A 23,441-nucleotide genomic window follows, 5' to 3' on the forward strand; every position below is an offset into this window, starting at 1 on the left:
ATCGGTTAATATAGACTCTGTCCTCTAATACAGTGTTGTTATCGGTTAATATAGACTCTGTCCTCTAATACAGTGTTGTTATCGGTTAATATAGACTATGTCCTCTAATACAGTGTTGTTATCGGTTAATATAGACTCTGTCCTCTAATACAGTGTTGTTATCGGTTAATATAGACTCTGTCCTCTAATACAGTGTTGTTATCGGTTAATATAGCATCTGTCCTCTAATACAGTGTTGTTATCGGTTAATATAGACTATGTCCTCTAATACAGTGTTGTTATCGGTTAATATAGACTCTGTCCTCTAATACAGTGTTGTTATCGGTTAATATAGACTCTGTCCTCTAATACAGTGTTGTTATCGGTTAATATAGACTCTGTCCTCTAATACAGTGTTGTTATCGGTTAATATAGACTCTGTCCTCTAATACAGTTTTGTTATCGGTTAATATAGACTCTGTCCTCTAATACAGTGATGTTATTGTTTATTATAGAATCTCTACCGCAGGGATGGGCAACTTTGATGGGGATGGGTGCCACAAAGAATTTGAATTCATCATTGAAAATAAGAATTTTTCTTAACTGACTTGACAAGAAAAATAAAGTAAAAATAAATAAAAATGAGAGGCCGCAATTGCTCGCTGGTCTGCGAGCATCATGGGGCCCCTGGCCGGTAATTCTACTATGATAACAAGTTTAGATAGCTCGCTAAACTAACTTTGCAATCTAAAAAATGCTAGCTGACATGGGATAACTGACTGACTATCAGTGACTGAAATAACAAGAGAAAAACTGCTGATGCACCACCACATTTTTAAATTCACCTTGTGTATTCTACTATTCTAACTCAGTTAAGACCCAGACTGAGTTCCACCCTAAAAGAAAAAAAATATTGATCCGAGGGCCTTGAAAAGCGGGGCCACAGACCGCATGTGGCTCGCGGGCAGCCAGTTGCCTATCCTTGCTCTACAGTATCTCCGAGTCAGGGATCATCTAAAGCTATCATTACCTCGAGAGCGAAGATGAGGAAGATGAAGATGAGGACGTAGACCAGGTTCCTGTTGGTGAAGATGTAACGCAGATAGGTGTTCCACGACGTCGTCTCAAACACGTTCTCACGCTCGTCTGCAAAGCATTGCTACAAACAGACAAAAGAGATACGTCAAATGAAATACTAAAGCCTAGCTGTCTTTGTGTTTTTGTCTTCAAACGTTTATGTTCAAACTTTACTTTGGAAAAGGTGGTTCAAACACTGGAGAACATTCTATGACGTCCCTTTGGCAACTCCTTGATCCTAACCATAACCTCCATGTGCTCTTAAAGACCTGCAGCTACAGGAGAAAACGTCCAAGCTGCTGCCTTCACTGAACCTACCTCCATGTCCTCCTCATCCACATCCTCACTGATGTCATAGACACTATCTTTGGACAGGCGTCGTGCGTAGATGTCCAGCTCAGAGGCCAGCTCGCACTGCGGCGTGACGGACAGCTTCTTCCTGAAGGATGTCTGGAGCTGCTCCCTCCTGCCCTGCCCTTGTGCGTTGGTGATGAACTGCAGCACAGACTGGCGCCGCTGCCCGCTCAGGTGCTGCAGACCGTCGTGGTACAGGTTCCCCCGGGGCAGCGACTCTTCCACCTATAATCAAATCAAATTAAAGCTAGATTTTTTTGTATATATTTTGCCTTTATTTAACCAGGTAAGTCATTGAGAACACATTCTCATTAACAACGACCTGAGTTTATTTGTCATTTGTACAGAATACAGCAAAGTAGTGTAAACACATACAAGCTCTCGTGTCAAACAGTGTAACAGCTATAAAACACAATAAGACCAACTTCAATTGTCACGTGCCCCGAATTCAACAGGTGTAGACTTTACAGTGAAGTGCTTACTTACGAGCCCATTCCCAACAATGCAGAGTTAAAAAGTATGCCACAATTGTGTTCAATAAAAAAGGAAATAGTAACACAAAAACAATAAAGAGGCTACAGTACATACAAAGAGTACCAGTACCAAGTCAATGTGCCGGGGTACGAGGTAGTAGAGATAATGAAGGTAATACAGTATGTATGCATGGGTAGGGGTAAAAGTGACTAGGCAATCATGATATATAAGAAACAGAGTAGCAGCAGCGTATGTGAAGTGTGAAAGTGTGTCTATGTGTGAGTGTGCATGTGTGTGGTGTCATGACATTACCCTCTTTGGGTGTGGCGAGCCCCATCCCCCTCTCCCTGCCTCCCCCTTTCCTCCTTCAACTAGGCTGCTGTGGTCAGAGAGACGTCGTAAATTCCTGAGGATGTCCTCATGGACACACAGCATAGAGAGAGTAAATTTTCATAGAGAACAGTCTTCCACCTCACAGAACTCGAGGTCCGAACAAATTTCATGTTCCGGAGAAAGTATAGAAGATCGGTGAAGAATCCAGCTACGAACTGGTCCATTTGTTACGACATGGGGAAGCTCATGGGAGACGGTGTGGCCACATTACCATAACGCTGTTTATATAATGTCATTGTTGTTTAAGATGAATGAGTGAGTATAATACTGTTTACACAATTTTACAATGTGATTTTGGACTGTTAAATGAAGGAAAACTCAAAAAGGGAATTGGAGTTAACTAAATCAGAGGACCGCCCCTGAGCCCAGTTAGGGTCAGGTGTCCTGGGACAGCGCTTTTCTGCAATTCCGAATAAAACCCAACTTTGAGAAATTATCACCAGACCATGTTTTTCTCCATTTGGAGAGGACAAAGGTTGTAGACCATTGCTGAATCTTTTAACCATACCACAGAATAAGAACAAGTCTTTGATATTAATTACTAGTCTGCAGCTAGGAATTCGGTATCATTGAACGCGAAGAAAGACAACCGCCGAAACATCCATTCTATAACTATCCCCTCTAACCGAGAGAGAGAGAGAGCGAGGGAGAGAGAGAGGACAAAACTTTCCAAAAGAAACAAACTTTACACCAGCGATCAAGATCGACACACTGAGCGTAAATATATATATATTGATTGCAATTCTTCCCGAATGAGTGAGCGTTCATGTGCAAAGGATTAGCATTTTAATTGTTATAATTAACTCTGTAGTGACTTCTTAGTCGACCCCCACTTCCCTTTTGTCTAACAAGCCGCCATGCCGGTTTAGCCCACTAGGGCACATTCTCCTATCATTTCATTTAACCATATTTACTGTTTGTTTATGCATTTCTGTGAATTACTTAGTTAGTAATAAATAAATTATTTAAGACAATTGATGTATGGACTCATAGTAAAGACTGGGTTCGTGCAGATAACCAACAATTTACGACGTTTGGAATGAGACTAACGTGAGGTAAAGTAAATAATTCATTAATTCGAAGACTAATTGATCAGATAAAATATCTGAAAGGTTATATTGGGAAATTATAACTTTGTAATCTGAATATTTTTCCTTGGTGCCCCGACTTCCTAGTTAATTACAGTTACATGATTAATCAGTTTAATTGCGTAATATTAATTACAGAGAATCTTTTATAAAAACTAAAAGTCTTCGATTAAATGATAGTAAAGACACGACAGTGGTGTCAAGAGGCATGTTCGTGAGCGTATGTGTTTTGTGTGTGTGAGCATATGTAGTGTGTGTGTGTGTGTGTGTGTGTGTGTGTGTGTGTGTGTGTGTGTGTGTGTGTTGGAGTGTCAGTATAGCATGTGTGAGTGTGTGAGTAGAGTCTAGTGAGAGTGCATAGAGCCAGTGCAAAACAATTAAGATAAATAAATAAATACATAATAAGGGAGGCGGGGGGGGGGGGGGGGGGGGGGGGTCAATGTAAATTGTCCGTGTAACCATTTGAATCACTATTATGGCTTGGGGTTAGAAGCTGTTCAGGTGCCTTTTGGTCCCACACTTCACATGCTGGTATCGCTTGCCTTGTGGTAGCAGAGAGAACAGCCTATGATGCCAGGAGTCTTTGACAATTTTTAGGGCCTTCCTCTGACACCACCTGGTATAGAGGTCCTGGATGGCAGGGAGTTTGGCCCAGTGATGTATTGGTCGGTACGCACTACCCTCTGTAGAGCTTTGCGGATGCCGAGCAGTTACCGTACCAAGCAGTGATGCAGCCAGTCAAGATGCTCTCAATGGTGCAGCTGTAGAACTTTTTGAGGATCTGAGGACCCATGTCAAATCTTTTCATCCTCCTGAGGAGGAAGAGGCGTTTTCGTGCCCTCTTCACGACTGTGTTGGTGTATTTGGACCATGATAGGTCCTTAGTGATGTGGACACCGAGGAACTTGAAACTCAGGAGGGGACTAAGCTCGCACCTCTAAGGGCCCCCCGTGTTGAGGGTCAGCGTGGTGGATGTGTTGTTGCTTACCCTCACCACCTGGGGACGGTCTTACAGGAAGTCCAGGATCCAGTTGCAGAGGGAAGTGATCAGTCCCATGGTGCTTAGCTTAGTGATGAGCTTGGAGGGTACTATAGTGTTGAACGCTGATCTGTAGTCAACGAACAGCATTTTCACATAGGTGTTGTTTTTGTCCAGGTGGGAAAGGGCAGTGTGGAGTGTGGATCTGTAGGGGTGGTATTCAAATTGGAGTGGGTCCAGGGTTTCTGGGATGATGGTGTTGATGTGAGCCATGACCAGCCTTTTAAAGCATTTCATGGCTACAGATGTGAGGGCTACAGGCGGTAGTCATTTAGTCAGATTACCTTGGTGTTCTTAGGCACAGGGACTATGGTGATTTACTTAAAACATGTATGTTTTAGAGACTGGTCAGATAGTGGTTGAAAATGTCAGTGAACACACTTGCCAGCGCATGCTCCGAGCACACATCCTGGTAATCCATCTGGCGCTGCAGCCTTGTGAATGTTAACCTGCTCAAAGGTCTTACTCACATCGGCTATGGAGAGCGTGATCACACAGACATCCAGAACAGCTGGTGCTCTCACGCATGTTTCAGTGTTGCTTCCATCAGAGGGGGCATAGAAGGCATTTAGCTCGTCTGGTAGGCTTGTGTCACTGGGCAGCTCTGGGCTGGGTTTCCCTTTGTAATCCGTGATAGTTTTCAAGTCCTACCATATACGATGAGAATCAGAGCCGGTGTTGTAAGATTCGGTCTTAGTCCTGTATTGATGCTTTGCCTCCTCTGACGAGGAGGAGTAGTAAGGATCGGAGGACCAATGCCCAGCATGGTACGTGTTCATGCTCTTTATTAAAACAAGCACGTGAAACGACACATTAAATAACCAACTGAAACAGTGAAATAACCAACTGAAACAGTTCCGTGTGGAACACACAGACACAGAAAATAAACACCTACGAAACACAAGTGGGAAAAGGCTACCTAAGTATTATTCTCAATCAGAGACAACTAACGACACCTGCCTCTGATTAAGAACCATAACAGGCCAAATGCAAACACAACATATAAAACGGAACATAGACAAACCCACCCAACTCACGCCCTGACCATTCTAAAACAAAGACCTAACAAAGGAACTAAGGTCAGAACGTGACACTTAGTGCCAGAATCGGTTTGTGGTGGTAAATAGACAGCTATGAAAAATACATATGAAATCTATCTTGGTAAATGGTATGGTCTACAGAGCATCATGAGGTATTCTAACTCAGGCGAGCAGAACCTCGAGACTTCCTTAATATTAGTGATCGCACTCCAGCTGTTGTTAATAAAGAGACACCCTCCTCTGATCTTACCGAACTCTAAGAGCACTATGTAAATAAAAAATAGAAAAGCACCCTCACCTGATCATCCTCGGGCACCACAGAGAACTTCCTCTCCGACAGCTCCCGCACGCCATCCTCGATGGTAGTGGACCCTGGGGTTGGAGCCTGGCTGTTTTGGGGCCCAGTACCGATGAAGGAGAACTTACGTGCCGTTGCTAATGGATTTAAGATAATCGACTGTTTACGTTTCTCCACCACTGTGAGACCGTCGCCCCCGGCGATGGTGATGCCTTGAGGTCCCGTGTTGCCGTTGATGACCGAAGGCGGGGGCTGGCGGAAGGACTGGCGGATGGGCTCGTGGCCACGGAGGACAGCGGATTCGTCGATGGAGACACGTCGGAGGGTCTCGGTGAGGATGGAGCTGCGGCGTTCGGCTTTGATGTTGTCGTAGGCCTCCAGGCCCAGGAGCAGGGAGCTGAAGTCTGGTCTCTTGGCCTGCAGCTGGGAGAAGGAGCCGTAGAAGTAACACACTCCGTTGTGAAGCAGAAGGATCTTGTCTGCTCTCTTAAGGTGGTCCAGCTTACTGGTGACCACGATACGAGTCTTGGAGGACATCAGTTTACACAGACACCTGGCAAGAGAAAATACGTGTATCCTTTGTTTAGTTTATCAACCTTTACTTTAACAGACAGGCATGAAGTGACATTTGGAAAACATGTAGTTTCCTAGGAACGCGAAGAGATTCACATTGTAAAAAAAGTTTCACATTGCTGTTCAATCATGTGCTTGCCCTCATTTCTGAGAGGAAAGATGCTGATAACACAAATGTCTGAAAATTAGATCAAAGGTCATGAATGTCAGACACAAAGTTACATTTCCGCAAAAAGCCCACACCTTACCACCTAACCCAATTGCTCAATAGGTTAAAGACAACAAGACCTTGATCTTAACCTTCTCTCTTCACCTTAACCATTTACCCAGCAAAACCCCCACCCTCATCTCCCAGACTCAACCCATCCCCCAACCTCATCTCCCAGACCCCAGCCCATCCCCCACCCTCATCTCCCAGACCCCAGCCCATCCCCCAACCTCATCTCCCAGACCCCAGCCCATCCCCCAACCTCATCTCCTAGACCCCAGCCCACCCCCCACCCTCATCTCCCAGGCCCCAGCCCATCCCCCAACCTCATCTCCCAGACCCCAGCCCACCCCCCACCCTCATCACCCAGACCCCAGCCTACCCCCCACCCTCATCTCCCACCCCCCACCCTCACCTCCCAGACCCCAGCCCATCCCCCAACCTCATCTCCCAGACCCTCGCCCATATGAAAGCTTCAGTGTTGAGCCACAGACAGACCTCTCAAAGATCTCTTTCTCCGTCACAATGTCCAGGTGGGTGAAAGGCGAATCCAACAGGTAGAGGTCAGCATCCTTGTACACGGCTCTGTAAAAGCACACACATACACGCACACGCACACACGCACACGCACACACACACACACACACACACACACACACACACACACACACACACACACACACACACACACACACACACACACACAGATGCACACTCATACACAGATACACAGAGATGCACACACACAAATATAATTGGAAGTAAGTAATAAATCAAACAGGCATCTAATTAGGAAGTCAAGTCCTAGTGGGATTCAATTCATTTTAAATGATACATCTGGCCAAACTGGCAGTGATGCTCTCAGTTAAGTGGGAGCAAATGGAGACCGGGACAATAAAACCAATAAATAATGCATATGTTCAGAATGTTGGACTAGACATAGAGATTTAATGGGAGTAACCAGAAATATTAGATCATAAAACACTACAGTTATAGGAGCTGGACTAGATGTCTTCACGGATCCACCCGAACCGGAATACCCGAGACTCGAGCGAGTCTGGGTCCAAAATTCAAACTTTTTGCTCGGGTCCTGGTCAGGTCCTGTTTGATTGTCATCGAGTCTCGGGTCTATGTAGCTACAGCTGATAGACACGAGTGGATCCGACCAGGGTTCTGCATATGTTACTTATAAAGCCCTTTTTACATCAACAGATTTCACAAAGTACATATACAGAAACCCAACTTAAAACCCCAAACAGCAACAATGCAGATGTAGAAGCATGCCTAGAGCATATTAAGTTTACGCTAATAAGGTTCATTTATTGACTTATAGAAGGCCTAGCCAACATATAAAGCCCTATTCGTTAACCAGAAGAGCAATTTGACTGATAAACATATTTTTTTGGTCACTCGGTCCAATCGGGTCTGTTCTGGGTCTGGTTGTTGTTGGGTCCATTCAGGTTCGGGTCTGAGAGTACCGGGTCCGTTCAGGTCTGACTTTTTGGACCCGAGAAGACCTCTAAGCTGAACGAACAGTCAGATGAAAGCATTGATACTGTAGTAATCATCTTTTTGAACGGGGGAGATTTAATGAATGAATGTTGCCATGGTGAAAGATGGTGAAAGGTGCTGGGTGTGAGTGATGCATGCTAAAAGACAGGTGTGTGCCTATAGGTACCTACCTGGCCAGACCTATCCTTGCCCTCTGACCTCCACTAAGGGTCACCCCTCCCTCCATAAGGGGCGTCTTGTCTTTCTCCGGCAGCAGGGCCAGATCCTGAGGCGAGAGCAGCGGGGGTTTAGATACATGTTTGAGATGCACACACACAAATCAAAAGCTGAAATATTAAATGTAGGGAGTAGGGACATCATAGCCCTACTAAATGTAGGGGAGTAGGGACATCATAGCCCTACTAAATGTAGGGGAGTAGGGACATCATAGCCCTACTAAATGTAGGGAGTAGGGACATCATAGCCCTACTAGGGGAGCCCGACATCATAGCCCTACTAAATGTAGGGGAGTAGGGACATCATAGCCCTACTAGGGGAGCCCGACATCATAGCCCTACTATGTAGGGAGTAGGGACATCATAGCCCTACTAAATGTAGGGTAGGGACATCATAGCTCTACTAAATGTAGGGGAGTAGGGACATCATAGCCCTACTAGGGGAGCCCAACATCATAGCCCTACTATGTAGGGAGTAGGGACATCATAGCCCTACTAAATGTAGGGGAGTAGGGACATCATAGCTCTACTAAATGTAGGGGAGTAGGGACATCATAGCTCTACTAAATGTAGGGGAGTAGGGACATCATAGCCCTACTAAATGTAGGGGAGTAGGGACATCATACCACAACTAAATGTAGGGGAGTAGGGACATTATAGCCCTACTAAATGTAGGGGAGTAGGGACATCATACCACAACTAAATGTAGGGGAGTAGGGACATTATAGCCCTACTAAATGTAGGGGAGTAGGGACATCATAGCCCTACTAAATGTAGGGGAGTAGGGACATCATAGCCCTACTAAATGTAGGGGAGTAGGGACATCATACCACAACTAAATGTAGGGGAGTAGGGACATCATAGCCCTACTAAATGTAGGGGAGTAGGGACATCATAGCCCTACTAAATGTAGGGGAATAGGGACATCATAGCCCTACTAGGGGAGCCCAACATCATAGCCCTACTAAATGTAGGGGAGTAGGGACATCACAGCCCTACTAAATGCAGGGGAGTAGGGACATTATAGCTCTACTAAATGTAGGGGAGTAGGGACATTATAGCTCTACTAAATGTAGGGGAGTAGGGACATTATAGCTCTACTAAATGTAGGGGAGTAGGGACATTATAGCCCTACTAAATGTAGGGGAGTAGGGACATCATAGCCCTACTATGTAGGGGAGTAGGGACATCATAGCCCTACTAAATGTAGGGGAGTAGGGACATCATAGCCCTACTAGGGGAGCCCAACATCATAGCCCTACTAAATGTAGGGGAGTAGGGACATCATAGCCCTACTAAATGTAGGGGAGTAGGGACATCATAGCCCTACTAAATGTAGGGGAGTAGGGACATCATACACCTACTAAATGTAGGGCAGTAGGGACATTATAGCCCTATTAAATGTAGGGGAGTAGGGACATTATAGCCCTACTAAATGTAGGGGAGTAGGGACATCATAGCCCTACTAACTGTAGGGGAGTAGGGACATCAAAGCCCTACTAGGGGAGCTCAACATCATAGCCCTACTAAATGTAGGGGAGTAGGGACATCATAGCCCTACTAAATGTAGGGGAGTAGGGACATCATAGCCCTACTAGGGGAGCCCAACATCATAGCCCTACTAAATGTAGGGGAGTAGGGACATCATAGCCCTACTAAATGTAGGGGAGTAGGGACATCATAGCCCTACTAGGGGAGCCCAACATCATAGCCCTACTAAATGTAGGGGAGTAGGGACATCATAGCCCTACTAAATGTAGGGGAGTAGGGACATCATAGCTCTACTAAATGTAGGGGAGTAGGGACATTATAGCTCTACTAAATGTAGGGGAGTAGGGACATTATAGCTCTACTAACTGTAGGGGAGTAGGGACATTATAGCCCTACTAAATGTAGGGGAGTAGGGACATCATAGCCCTACTAAATGTAGGGGAGTAGGGAATCATAGCCCTACTAGGGGAGCCCAACATCATAGCCCTACTAAATGTAGGGGAGTAGGGACATCATAGCCCTACTAGGGGAGCCCAACATCATAGCCCTACTACATGTAGGGGAGTAGGGACATTATAGCTTGACTAAATGTAGGGGAGTAGGGACATCATAGCCCTACTAAATGTAGGGGAGTAGGGACATCATAGCCCTACTAAATGTAGGGGAGTAGGGACATCATAGCCCTACTAAATGTAGGGGAGTAGGGACATCATAGCCCTACTAAATGTATGGGAGTAGGGACATCATAGCTGTACTAAATGTAGGGGAGTAGGGACATTATAGCTCGACTAAATGTAGGGGAGTAGGGACATTATAGCTTGACTAAATGTAGGGGAGTAAGGACATCATAGCCCTACTAAATGTAGGGGAGTAGGGACATCATAGCCCTACTAAATGTAGGTGAGTAGGGACATCATAGCCCTACTAAATGTAGGGGAGTAGGGACATCATAGCTGTACTAAATGTAGGGGAGTAGGGACATCATAGCCCTACTAAATGTAGGGGAGTAGGGACATCATAGCTGTACTAAATGTAGGGGAGTAGGGACATTATAGCTTGACTAAATGTAGGGGAGTAGGGACATCATAGCCCTACTACATGTAGGGGAGTAGGGACATCATAGCCCTACTAAATGTAGGGGAGTAGGGACATCATAGCTGTACTAAATGTAGGGGAGTAGGGACATTATAGCTCGACTAAATGTAGGGGAGTAGGGACATCATAGCTCTACTAAATGTAGGGGAGTAGGGACATTATAGCTCTACTAAATGTAGGGGAGTAGGGACATTATAGCTCTACTAACTGTAGGGGAGTAGGGACATTATAGCCCTACTAAATGTAGGGGAGTAGGGACATCATAGCCCTACTAAATGTAGGGGAGTAGGGAATCATAGCCCTACTAGGGGAGCCCAACATCATAGCCCTACTAAATGTAGGGGAGTAGGGACATCATAGCCCTACTAGGGGAGCCCAACATCATAGCCCTACTACATGTAGGGGAGTAGGGACATTATAGCTTGACTAAATGTAGGGGAGTAGGGACATCATAGCCCTACTAAATGTAGGGGAGTAGGGACATCATAGCCCTACTAAATGTAGGGGAGTAGGGACATCATAGCCCTACTAAATGTAGGGGAGTAGGGACATCATAGCCCTACTAAATGTATGGGAGTAGGGACATCATAGCTGTACTAAATGTAGGGGAGTAGGGACATTATAGCTCGACTAAATGTAGGGGAGTAGGGACATTATAGCTTGACTAAATGTAGGGGAGTAAGGACATCATAGCCCTACTAAATGTAGGGGAGTAGGGACATCATAGCCCTACTAAATGTAGGTGAGTAGGGACATCATAGCCCTACTAAATGTAGGGGAGTAGGGACATCATAGCTGTACTAAATGTAGGGGAGTAGGGACATCATAGCCCTACTAAATGTAGGGGAGTAGGGACATCATAGCTGTACTAAATGTAGGGGAGTAGGGACATTATAGCTTGACTAAATGTAGGGGAGTAGGGACATCATAGCCCTACTAAATGTAGGGGAGTAGGGACATCATAGCCCTACTAAATGTAGGGGAGTAGGGACATCATAGCTGTACTAAATGTAGGGGAGTAGGGACATCATAGCTCGACTAAATGTAGGGGAGTAGGGACATCATAGCTCTACTAAATGTAGGGGAGTAGGGACATCATAGCCCTACTAAATGTAGGGGAGTAGGGACATTATAGCTTGACTAAATGTAGGGGAGTAGGGACATCATAGCTGTACTAAATGTAGGGGAGTAGGGACATCATAGCCCTACTAAATGTAGGGGAGTAGGGACATCATAGCCCTACTAAATGTAGGGGAGTAGGGACATTATAGCCCTACTAAATGTAGGGGAGTAGGGACATTATAGCCCTACTAAATGTAGGGGAGTAGGGACATCATAGCCCTACTAAATGTAGGGGAGTAGGGACATTATAGCTCTACTAAATGTAGGGGAGTAGGGACATTATAGCCCTACTAAATGTAGGGGAGAGGGACATCATAGCTCTACTAAATGTAGGGGAGTAGGGACATCATAGCCCTACAAAATGTAGGGGAGTAGGGACATCATAGCTGTACTAAATGTAGGGGAGTAGGGACATCATAGCTCTACTAAATGTAGGGGAGTAGGGACATCATAGCCCTACTAAATGTAGGGGAGTAGGGACATCATAGCTCTACTAAATGTAGGGGAGTAGGGACATCATAGCTCTACTAAATGTAGGGGAGTAGGGACATCATAGCCCTACTAAATGTAGGGGAGTAGGGACATCATAGCCCTACTAAACGTGTTGAGGAAAACAAAACCAAAAGTTCAATACCTTATTGTTTACATCTGTGTTAACAGACATAACAGACTGAGATGGCAGCTAAAGAAATCTATGACTTCTGAAAGAATGTTGACAACAAACTGGGCAAAGACTCAATTCAACGTCCCCTAGTTTTTCTGTCCAGTGTTTAAATGGGAAATTAAATTAACCTGTTGAAAATGTACAACTTGTTGAGTTTTGCAAATCCAATTCCTTTTCCACATTGGGATACAGCCGCAGCGTAATCAAATCACATGTCCTTAAAGCTATTTAAAAAAGTTATTTACAGTATAAGTACCAAGCTGAAAGACACAATGGTTTGATTTCAAAAGTCTAATAGCACCACGTCAAAAATACCAAACCAGAAACACTGAAACATAAAAGGAGTAGGAAAAACGATCACAGCTGAGGATAAATTCATTATTAACTATTTCAAACACAAACGTCTGACACACATGTACACCAACATGTAAAATAATGAATGGAGTCAGACAGTGATGGAACACAGTCTACCATCATAAAACCGCCTACCTTTTTTAATGCTACTTCCGCTGTCCAAAAGGAAGGCATTGGGAATTAAGTTAACATGTTGTTTAACAGGTCTTAAAACACAGCAAGTGGAAAAAGGCACCTTGTGTGTCTCATACTGAACAAAGCCACTGCATTCGTTCCAAATGGCACACTGTTCCCTATATAGTGCCCTTCTTTTTGAACAGTAGCCTGGTCAAAAGTAGTGCACTTTTTAGGGAATAGATTGCCATTTGGAACGTATCCGCTGTTAGGCTGGAGCTGAAACCTACAAGCTAACCAAGGGCAAATGTGTCAAATCCATGGGGTTTACAAGACACAGCCCATCAATGGTAGATGTCTGGTCCTGGGACAGGCCACAATAGTCTGCAGCACAATCACAAGCCCTACTAAACACAGTCTGATTCGTCTGGGCACACAGAAACAGGTGTCTCTCTTTTCTCTCTGTCTCAGACCACGTACACCAAATTGCTTTTGTCATATTACTCACTTTGAGAGATTTCATATTCATGACTCTTCTAAAGTCGCTCAATTGACAGTGTGGATAAAGGTAGACGTTGCAGTTACATACGAGGGAATGGTCACTATCGTGAGCTGTCAAAGCGATTAAATATGTTCATACAGTAGTGTTTGCTTTAAACACACTCTGATGTTGGTCAAACAGCCATTGTGTAACACACCATCCACTTTATCTGTGGCAAATCATCAATACCCCAGGGCATGAGTGGTGCCAATTGGCCACTCTAATCATTTTCACACCTTCTCAAAAGTCAAAATGTAAAACCAATGATAACTACTGTATAGTAGCTCTGCTGCCCAGAGTTTTCTGGTCAGGTCATGTAGTCAGGAAAAACTCCTGATCCTAAATATACACAGATACACAGATTGACAATGAGTGCTAGTCTAATCTACATCAATGCCTGTGTCTCTGAGCAAGCTGATATTCCGTCCCAATGACATAATGTGGTGCATCCATGGCAACGGGAGTGTCTGGGACAGTAATCCAGTGACACGGCCCCCCTGCTGAGGCAGCACTTTGAACACACTGCCCATGACTTAACAATGGGGCTCCACAAAGGGATGGGACGGCATTGTGTGTGTGTGTGTGTGTGTGTGTGTGTGTGTGTGTGTGTGTGTGTGTGTGTGTGTGTGTGTGTGGAGAAATATGACACATCAACGCCTCACAAAGGCTACTGGGTAGACAGTCAAGTAGAACATATGAGTCAAGGGAGAAGGAGAGAGAATTGGGTTGGGAATGAGAGAGTAGCAACAGAACAGGGGGAGGTTGAGAGAGTAGCAACAGAACAGGGGGAGGTTGAGAGAGTAGCAACAGAACAGGGGGAGGTTGAGAGAGTAGCAACAGAACAGGGGGGGTTGAAAGTAGCAACAGAACAGGGGGAGGTTGAGAGTAGCAACAGAACAGGGGGAGGTTGAGAGTAGCAACAGAACAGGGGGAGGTTGAGAGTAAAAACAGAACAGGGGGAGGTTGAGAGTAAAAACAGAACAGGGGGAGGTTGAGAGAGTAGCAACAGAACAGGGGGAGGTTGAGAGAGTAGCAACAGAACAGGGGAAATTGAGAGAGTAGTAACAGAACAGCGGGAGGTTGAGAGAGTAGCCACAGAGCAGGGGGAGGTTGAGAGAGTAGCAACAGAACAGGGGGAGGTTGCGAGAGTAGCAACAGAACAGGGGGAGGTTGAGAGTAACAACAGAACAGGGGGAGGTTGAGAGTGACAACAGAACAGGGGAGGTTGAGAGTAACAACAGAACAGGGGGAGGTTGAGAGAGTAGCAACAGAACAGGGGGAGGTTGAGAGTAGCAACAGAACAGGGGGAGGTTGAGAGAGTAGCAACAGAACAGGGGGAGGTTGAGAGAGTAGCAACAGAACAGGGGGAGGTTGAGAGAGTAGCAACAGAACAGGGGGAGGTTGAGAGAGTAGCAACAGAACAGGGGGAGGTTGAGAGAGTAGCAACAGAACAGGGGGAGGTTGAGAGAGTAGCAACAGAACAGGGGGAGGTTGAGAGAGTAGCAACACAACAGGGGGGGTTGAGAGAGTAGCAACAGAACAGGGGAAGGTTGAGAGAGTAGCAACAGAACAGGGGGAGGTTGAGAGAGTAGCAACAGAACAGGGGGAGGTTGAGAGAGTAGCAACAGAACAGGGGGAGGCTGAGAGAGTAGCAACACAACAGGGGGGGTTGAGAGAGTAGCAACAGAACAGGGGGAGGTTGAGAGAGTAGCAACAAAACAGGGGGAGGTTGAGAGAGTAGCAACAGAACAGGGGGAGGTTGAGAGAGTAGCAACAGAACAGGGGGAGGTTGAGAGAGTAGCAACAGAACAGGGGGAGGTTGAGAGAGTAGCAACAGAACAGGGGGAGGTTGAGAGAGTAGCAACAGAACAGGGGGAGGTTGAGAGAGTAGCAACAGAACAGGGGGAGGTTGAGAGAGTAGCAACAGAACAGGGGGAGGTTGAGAGAGTAGCAACAGAACAGGGGGAGGTTGAGAGAGTAGCAACAGAACAGGGGGAGGTTGAGAGAGTAGCAACAGAACAGGGGGAGGTTGACAGAGTAGCAACAGAACAGGGGGAGGTTGAGAGAGTAGCAACAGAACAGGGGGAGGTTGACAGAGTAGCAACAGAACAGGGGGAGGTTGAGAGAGTAGCAACAGAACAGGGGGAGGTTGAGAGAGTAACAACAGAACAGGGGGAGGTTGAGAGAGTAGCAACAGAACAGGGGGAGGTTGAGAGAGTAACAACAGAACAGGGGGAGGTTGAGAGAGTAGCAACAGAACAGGGGGAGGTTGAGAGAGTAGCAACAGAACAGGGGGAGGTTGACAGAGTAGCAACAGAACAGGGGGAGGTTGAGAGAGTAGCAACAGAACAGGGGGAGGTTGACAGAGTAGCAACAGAACAGGGGGAGGTTGAGAGAGTAGCAACAGAACAGGGGGAGGTTGAGAGAGTAACAACAGAACAGGGGGAGGTTGAGAGAGTAGCAACAGAACAGGGGGAGGTTGAGAGAGTAGCAACAGAACAGGGGGAGGTTGAGAGAGTAGCAACAGAACAGGGGGAGGTTGACAGAGTAGCAACAGAACAGGGGGAGGTTGAGAGAGTAGCAACAGAACAGGGGGAGGTTGACAGAGTAGCAACAGAACAGGGGGAGGTTGAGAGAGTAGCAACAGAACAGGGGGAGGTTGAGAGAGTAACAACAGAACAGGGGGAGGTTGAGAGTAAAAACAGAACAGGGGGAGGTTGAGAGTAAAAACAGAACAGGGGGAGGTTGAGAGTAAAAACAGAACAGGGGGAGGTAAAAAACAAACAAAGCAAAAGAACAAAGCAAAGACAAAGGAAAGACAAAGGAAAGACAAAGGAAAGACAAAGGAAAGACAAAGGAAAGACAAAGGAAAGACAAAGGAAAGACAAAGGAAAGACAAAGGAAAGACAAAGGAAAGACAAAGGAAAGACAAAGGAAAGATAAAGGAAAGCAGAAAAAGTAAAGAAACATCCGACACAATCACATCAAAGACCAGACCTGAGACCAAAGGAATTCTAACCAAGTTAACAAACAACAAGGTTACATAGTCCACCGTACCTCCTCCAGCTGACATGCCTTGATGACAGAGGTGTAGCGGAATTCGTCGTAGGTCAGACCAAACAGGATGTTGTCACGGATGGTTCCGGGCATGATCCAGGAGGTCTGGGGGGAGAAGGAGATCCGCCCACTGTGTTTGATCTTCCCCTCTGACGGGACCAGCTCTCCCAGGATCATCATTAGCAGGGAACTCTGGGGGGAGACACAGAATTAAAGACAACAGACACAGATAAAATACAATTTTATCTCTATGGAAGACACACATTAGTGTGTGTGTTAGATTCCAGATGCAACTTCAGGACATCTGTTGGGACATTGGGCTGACATTTGTGGACTCCCTTAGTTGAGCATCTCTTTGGTGCCTGACAATGGAAAATAACCCTAACCTAAAGTGTCAGTTTTCACACCATTTGTTTTTGCCTGTCAACAAAAGCAGATCTATAATTTCTAGGAATACTACTTACCAGTTGGCAGGTAAAATGTGTCCGTCACTATCAAAAAACGCATTTAGAACCATTTTTTATCCAGCGTCTTCCACTAGCCTACGACTAACATTTTCCACCGGAAACACTTGCTTCTTTGTGTTTCCAGTGGAAAATGTCAATAGTAGGCTAATCGTTGGAATGGAAGACACTCTGACATAATGAGATGTGAGAAATACAGGGACTGCAGTTGGCACATTTACAGAAATGTTGATTAATGTACAATGTTCGTGTCAAATCAAATCAACCCAAAAAAGTAAACTACAACGGCCCAGACCTCCTCCATCCACCCCAGTGTTCCCTGACAGACAGTGAGTGGTAGTGGTACCTTTCCCGAGCCGGTGGACCCAGCCACGGCCAGCATCTGTCCCTTCTCCAGATACAGGCTGATGTTCTTGAGGACAGGAGTAACATATAGGTTGGTGAAGAACAGCCCTACGTCACCGTTAGGGTGGCCGTTAGACTTGTTCTCCTGCTTTATCTTCTCAAACAACTCCCCGATACCCTGGAGAGGGGGAGAGAGTTGGCGGAGGAATAGAGAGAGAGTGAGTGAGGGAGAGAGAGAGAGGGGGGAGAGGGAGAGAGAGGGTGAGAAAGAAAGAGAGGGTGGGAGAGAGAGAGGGTGGGAGAGAGAGAGAGGGTGAGAGAGAGAGAGGGAGAGAGAGAGCGAGAGGATGAGAAAGAAAGAGAGAGGGTGGGAGAGAGAGAGGGTGAGAGAGCGAGAGAGAGAGAGAGAGAGAGAGAGAGGGTGAGAGAGAGAGAGGGAGAGAGAGAGGGTGAGAAAGAGAGAGGGAGAGAAAGGGTGAGAAGAAAGAGAGAGGATGAGAGAGAGAGAGGGAGAGAGAGAGAGGGAGAGAGAGAGAGGGTGAGAGAGAGAGAGGGGGAGAGAGAGAGAGGGAGAGAGAGAGAGAGGATGAGAAAGAAAGAGAGAGGGTGGGAGAGAGAGAGGGTGAGAGAGCGAGAGAGAGAGAGAGAGAGAGAGAGAGAGAGAGAGAGGGTGAGAGAGAGCGGGTGAGAGAGAGAGGGTGAGAGAGAGAGAGGGAGAGAGAGAGAGGGTGAGAGAGAGAGAGGGAGAGAGAGAGAGAGGATGAGAAAGAAAGAGAGAGGATGAGAGAGAGAGAGGGAGAGAGAGAGGGTGAGAGAGAGAGAGGGAGAGAGAGAGAGAGGATGAGAAAGAAAGAGAGAGGGTGGGAGAGAGAGAGGGTGAGAGAGAGAGGGTGAGAGAGAGAGAGGGAGAGAGAGAGAGAGGATGAGAAAGAAAGAGAGAGGGTGGGAGAGAGAGAGGGTGAGAGAGCGAGAGAGAGAGAGAGAGAGAGAGAGAGAGGGTGAGAGAGAGCAGGTGAGAGAGAGAGGGTGAGAGAGAGAGAGGGAGAGAGAGAGAGGGTGAGAAGAAAGAGAGAGGGTGGGAGAGAGAGAGGGTGAGAAATAGCTTTACATTATATCAAATGTAAATTTCTCTCATACAATATGACCAGACCAGATTGTCTGAAACAGTGAGCTCATGTGTGTACAACTCTGGTTGTATTAGAAATACTATTTGTGCATAAAAGGGACAACAGACTAGTGATACAATGCTCTGATGGTGGCTTTATGCTGAAATGTCTCAGACATCCAGCTGGGAAAATGAGAAAGATGAGAAAGTATTTTTTGGTCATTTATTTTCAAGATTCTGGGAATCACTGAGAAATAGGAGACTCTTGCGCCCCAAAGAAAAAAGGCCTCAAATGCCAGTATTGGCCCCTAATCCATCAACATTTCCATAGAAATCAAATCACTGGTGAGAGTTCTGTAGGAGAGAAACGGTGAACCTGGTTGGTTTGTTAAATCATTTACCTGGTGACGTTTTATGGGTCAGTGATCTTCTAATGCCAAGGGCTTCTGTCACTTCTATAGCTTACACTGCGTCACATTCATATTCAAATGAGCTGACGTACATGCAGTCCACAATAAAGACCAGTCTGACAACTCTGGCCTATTTCCAAAACAACTTTCACAGGAGGAGACGCTGGGATAGAATCCTGGATGTGATAAATGAATGGATTCCTAACCAGATTTTCCCAGCATAGAATAGGTTTAGTATAGTTTACCACAGTCCAGCATAGAATAGGTTTAGTATAGTTTACCACCATGCAGCATGGAATAGGTTTAGTATAGTTTACCACTGTCCAGCATAGAATAGGTTTAGTATAGTTTACCACTGTCCAGCATAGAATAGGTTTAGTATAGTTTACCACCATGCAGCATAGAATAGGTTTAGTATAGTTTACCACCATGCAGCATAGAATAGGTTTAGTATAGTTTACCACCATGCAGCATAGAATAGGTTTAGTATAGTTTACCACAGTCCAGCATAGAATAGGTTTAGTATAGTTTACCACCATGCAGCATAGAATAGGTTTAGTATAGTTTACCACAGTCCAGCATAGAATAGGTTTAGTATAGTTTACCACCGTCCAGCATAGAATAGGTTTAGTATAGTTTACCACCATGCAGCATAGAATAGGTTTAGTATAGTTTACCACCATGCAGCATGGAATAGGTTTAGTATAGTTTACCACCATGCAGCATGGAATAGGTTTAGTATAGTTTACCACCATGCAGCATAGAATAGGTTTAGTATAGTTTACCACTGTCCAGCATAGAATAGGTTTAGTATAGTTTACCACCATGCAGCATAGAATAGGTTTAGTATAGTTTACCACCATGCAGCATGGAATAGGTTTAGTATAGTTTACCACCATGCAGCATAGAATAGGTTTAGTATAGTTTACCACTGTCCAGCATAGAATAGGTTTAGTATAGTTTACCACAGTCCAGCATAGAATAGGTTTAGTATAGTTTACCACAGTCCAGCATAGAATAGGTTTAGTATAGTTTACCACCATGCAGCATAGAATAGGTTTAGTATAGTTTACCACCATGCAGCATAGAATAGGTTTAGTATAGTTTACCACCATGCAGCATAGAATAGGTTTAGTATAGTTTACCACCATGCAGCATAGAATAGGTTTAGTATAGTTTACCACCATGCAGCATAGAATAGGTTTAGTATAGTTTACCACAGTCCAGCATGGAATAGGTTTAGTATAGTTTACCACCATGCAGCATAGAATAGGTTTAGTATAGTTTACCACAGTCCAGCATAGAATAGGTTTAGTATAGTTTACCACAGTCCAGCATGGAATAGGTTTAGTATAGTTTACCACCATGCAGCATGGAATAGGTTTAGTATAGTTTACCACTGTCCAGCATAGAATAGGTTTAGTATAGTTTACCACAGTCCAGCATAGAATAGGTTTAGTATAGTTTACCACTGTCCAGCATAGAATAGGTTTAGTATAGTTTACCACCATGCAGCATGGAATAGGTTTAGTATAGTTTACCACTGTCCAGCATAGAATAGGTTTAGTATAGTTTACCACTGTCCAGCATAGAATAGGTTTAGTATAGTTTACCACAGTCCAGCATAGAATAGGTTTAGTATAGTTTACCACCATGCAGCATAGAATAGGTTTAGTATAGTTTACCACCATGCAGTATAGAATAGGTTTAGTATAGTTTACCACTGTCCAGCATAGAATAGGTTTAGTATAGTTTACCACCATGCAGCATAGAATAGGTTTAGTATAGTTTACCACCATGCAGCATAGAATAGGTTTAGTATAGTTTACCACCATGCAGCATAGAATAGGTTTAGTATAGTTTACCACAGTCCAGCATAGAATAGGTTTAGTATTGTTTACCACCATGCAGTATAGAATAGGTTTAGTATAGTTTACCACCATGCAGTATAGAATAGGTTTAGTATAGTTTACCACCATGCAGCATAGAATAGGTTTAGTATAGTTTACCACCATGCAGTATAGAATAGGTTTAGTATAGTTTACCACCATGCAGCATAGAATAGGTTTAGTATAGTTTACCACTGTCCAGCATAGAATAGGTTTAGTATAGTTTACCACAGTCCAGCATAGAATAGGTTTAGTATAGTTTACCACTGTCCAGCATAGAATAGATTTAGTATAGTTTACCACAGTCCAGCATAGAATAGGTTTAGTATAGTTTACCACCATGCAGCATGGAATAGGTTTAGTATAGTTTACCACCATGCAGCATAGAATAGGTTTAGTATAGTTTACCACCATGCAGCATAGAATAGGTTTAGTATAGTTTACCACCATGCAGCATAGAATAGGTTTAGTATAGTTTACCACCATGCAGCATAGAATAGGTTTAGTATAGTTTACCACAGTCCAGCATAGAATAGGTTTAGTATAGTTTACCACTGTCCAGCATAGAATAGATTTAGTATAGTTTACCACAGTCCAGCATAGAATAGGTTTAGTATAGTTTACCACCATGCAGCATGGAATAGGTTTAGTATAGTTTACCACCATGCAGCATAGAATAGGTTTAGTATAGTTTACCACCATGCAGCATAGAATAGGTTTAGTATAGTTTACCACCATGCAGCATAGAATAGGTTTAGTATAGTTTACCACTGTCCAGCATAGAATAGGTTTAGTATAGTTTACCACCATGCAGCATAGAATAGGTTTAGTATAGTTTACCACCATGCAGCATAGAATAGGTTTAGTATAGTTTACCACCATGCAGCATAGAATAGGTTTAGTATAGTTTACCACCATGCAGCATAGAATAGGTTTAGTATAGTTTACCACCATGCAGCATGGAATAGGTTTAGTATAGTTTACCACTGTCCAGCATAGAATAGATTTAGTATAGTTTACCACAGTCCAGCATAGAATAGGTTTAGTATAGTTTACCACCATGCAGCATAGAATAGGTTTAGTATAGTTTACCACCATGCAGCATAGAATAGGTTTAGTATAGTTTACCACTGTCCAGCATAGAATAGGTTTAGTATAGTTTACCACAGTCCAGCATAGAATAGGTTTAGTATAGTTTACCACAGTCCAGCATAGAATAGGTTTAGTATAGTTTACCACCATGCAGCATAGAATAGGTTTAGTATAGTTTACCACAGTCCAGCATATAATAGGTTTAGTATAGTTTACCACTGTCCAGCATAGAATAGGTTTAGTATAGTTTACCACCATGCAGCATAGAATAGGTTTAGTATAGTTTACCACTGTCCAGCATAGAATAGGTTTAGTATAGTTTACCACCGTCCAGCATAGAATAGGTTTAGTATAGTTTACCACAGTCCAGCATAGAATAGGTTTAGTATAGTTTACCACCATGCAGCATAGAATAGGTTTAGTATAGTTTACCACCATGCAGCATAGAATAGGTTTAGTATAGTTTACCACCATGCAGCATAGAATAGGTTTAGTATAGTTTACCACAGTCCAGCATAGAATAGGTTTAGTATAGTTTACCACCATGCAGCATAGAATAGGTTTAGTATAGTTTACCACAGTCCAGCATAGAATAGGTTTAGTATAGTTTACCACAGTCCAGCATAGAATAGGTTTAGTATAGTTTACCACTGTCCAGCATAGAATAGGTTTAGTATAGTTTACCACAGTCCAGCATAGAATAGGTTTAGTATAGTTTACCACAGTCCAGCATAGAATAGGTTTAGTATAGTTTACCACAGTCCAGCATAGAATAGGTTTAGTATAGTTTACCACCATGCAGCATAGAATAGGTTTAGTATAGTTTACCACCATGCAGCATAGAATAGGTTTAGTATAGTTTACCACCATGCAGCATAGAATAGGTTTAGTATAGTTTACCACCATGCAGCATAGAATAGGTTTAGTATAGTTTACCACCATGCAGCATAGAATAGGTTTAGTATAGTTTACCACCATGCAGCATAGAATAGGTTTAGTATAGTTTACCACCATGCAGCATAGAATAGGTTTAGTATAGTTTACCACTGTCCAGCATAGAATAGGTTTAGTATAGTTTACCACTGTCCAGCATAGAATAGGTTTAGTATAGTTTACCACCATGCAGCATAGAATAGGTTTAGTATAGTTTACCACAGTCCAGCATAGAATAGGTTTAGTATAGTTTACCACCATGCAGCATAGAATAGGTTTAGTATAGTTTACCACAGTCCAGCATAGAATAGGTTTAGTATAGTTTACCACTGTCCAGCATAGAATAGGTTTAGTATAGTTTACCACAGTCCAGCATAGAATAGGTTTAGTATAGTTTACCACAGTCCAGCATAGAATAGGTTTAGTATAGTTTACCACCATGCAGCATATAATAGGTTTAGTATAGTTTACCACAGTCCAGCATAGAATAGGTTTAGTATAGTTTACCACTGTCC

The 23,441-nt window shown here is 44.2% G+C and overlaps 1 protein-coding gene across 1 annotated transcript in view; it reads right to left on the reverse strand.

Annotated features, from left to right (window-relative positions):
* The window catches only part of LOC110499460 (cystic fibrosis transmembrane conductance regulator), an 81,188-nt gene that overhangs the window by 32,788 nt on the left and 24,959 nt on the right, over positions 1-23,441 (reverse strand). The window contains exons 11-17 of the mRNA XM_036958645.2: positions 17,499-17,675; positions 16,689-16,880; positions 8,206-8,300; positions 7,022-7,108; positions 5,743-6,295; positions 1,375-1,635; positions 1,010-1,138 (exon numbers count right to left, since the gene is read on the reverse strand). Coding sequence (XP_036814540.1) covers positions 1,010-1,138; positions 1,375-1,635; positions 5,743-6,295; positions 7,022-7,108; positions 8,206-8,300; positions 16,689-16,880; positions 17,499-17,675 — 1,494 coding nt within the window. The remainder of the gene's footprint in view (positions 1-1,009; positions 1,139-1,374; positions 1,636-5,742; positions 6,296-7,021; positions 7,109-8,205; positions 8,301-16,688; positions 16,881-17,498; positions 17,676-23,441) is intronic.

This window comes from Oncorhynchus mykiss, chromosome 2 (genome assembly GCF_057628025.1).
Source record: "Oncorhynchus mykiss isolate SJ-2025 chromosome 2, ASM5762802v1, whole genome shotgun sequence".
Classification (NCBI taxonomy): domain Eukaryota; kingdom Metazoa; phylum Chordata; class Actinopteri; order Salmoniformes; family Salmonidae; genus Oncorhynchus; species Oncorhynchus mykiss.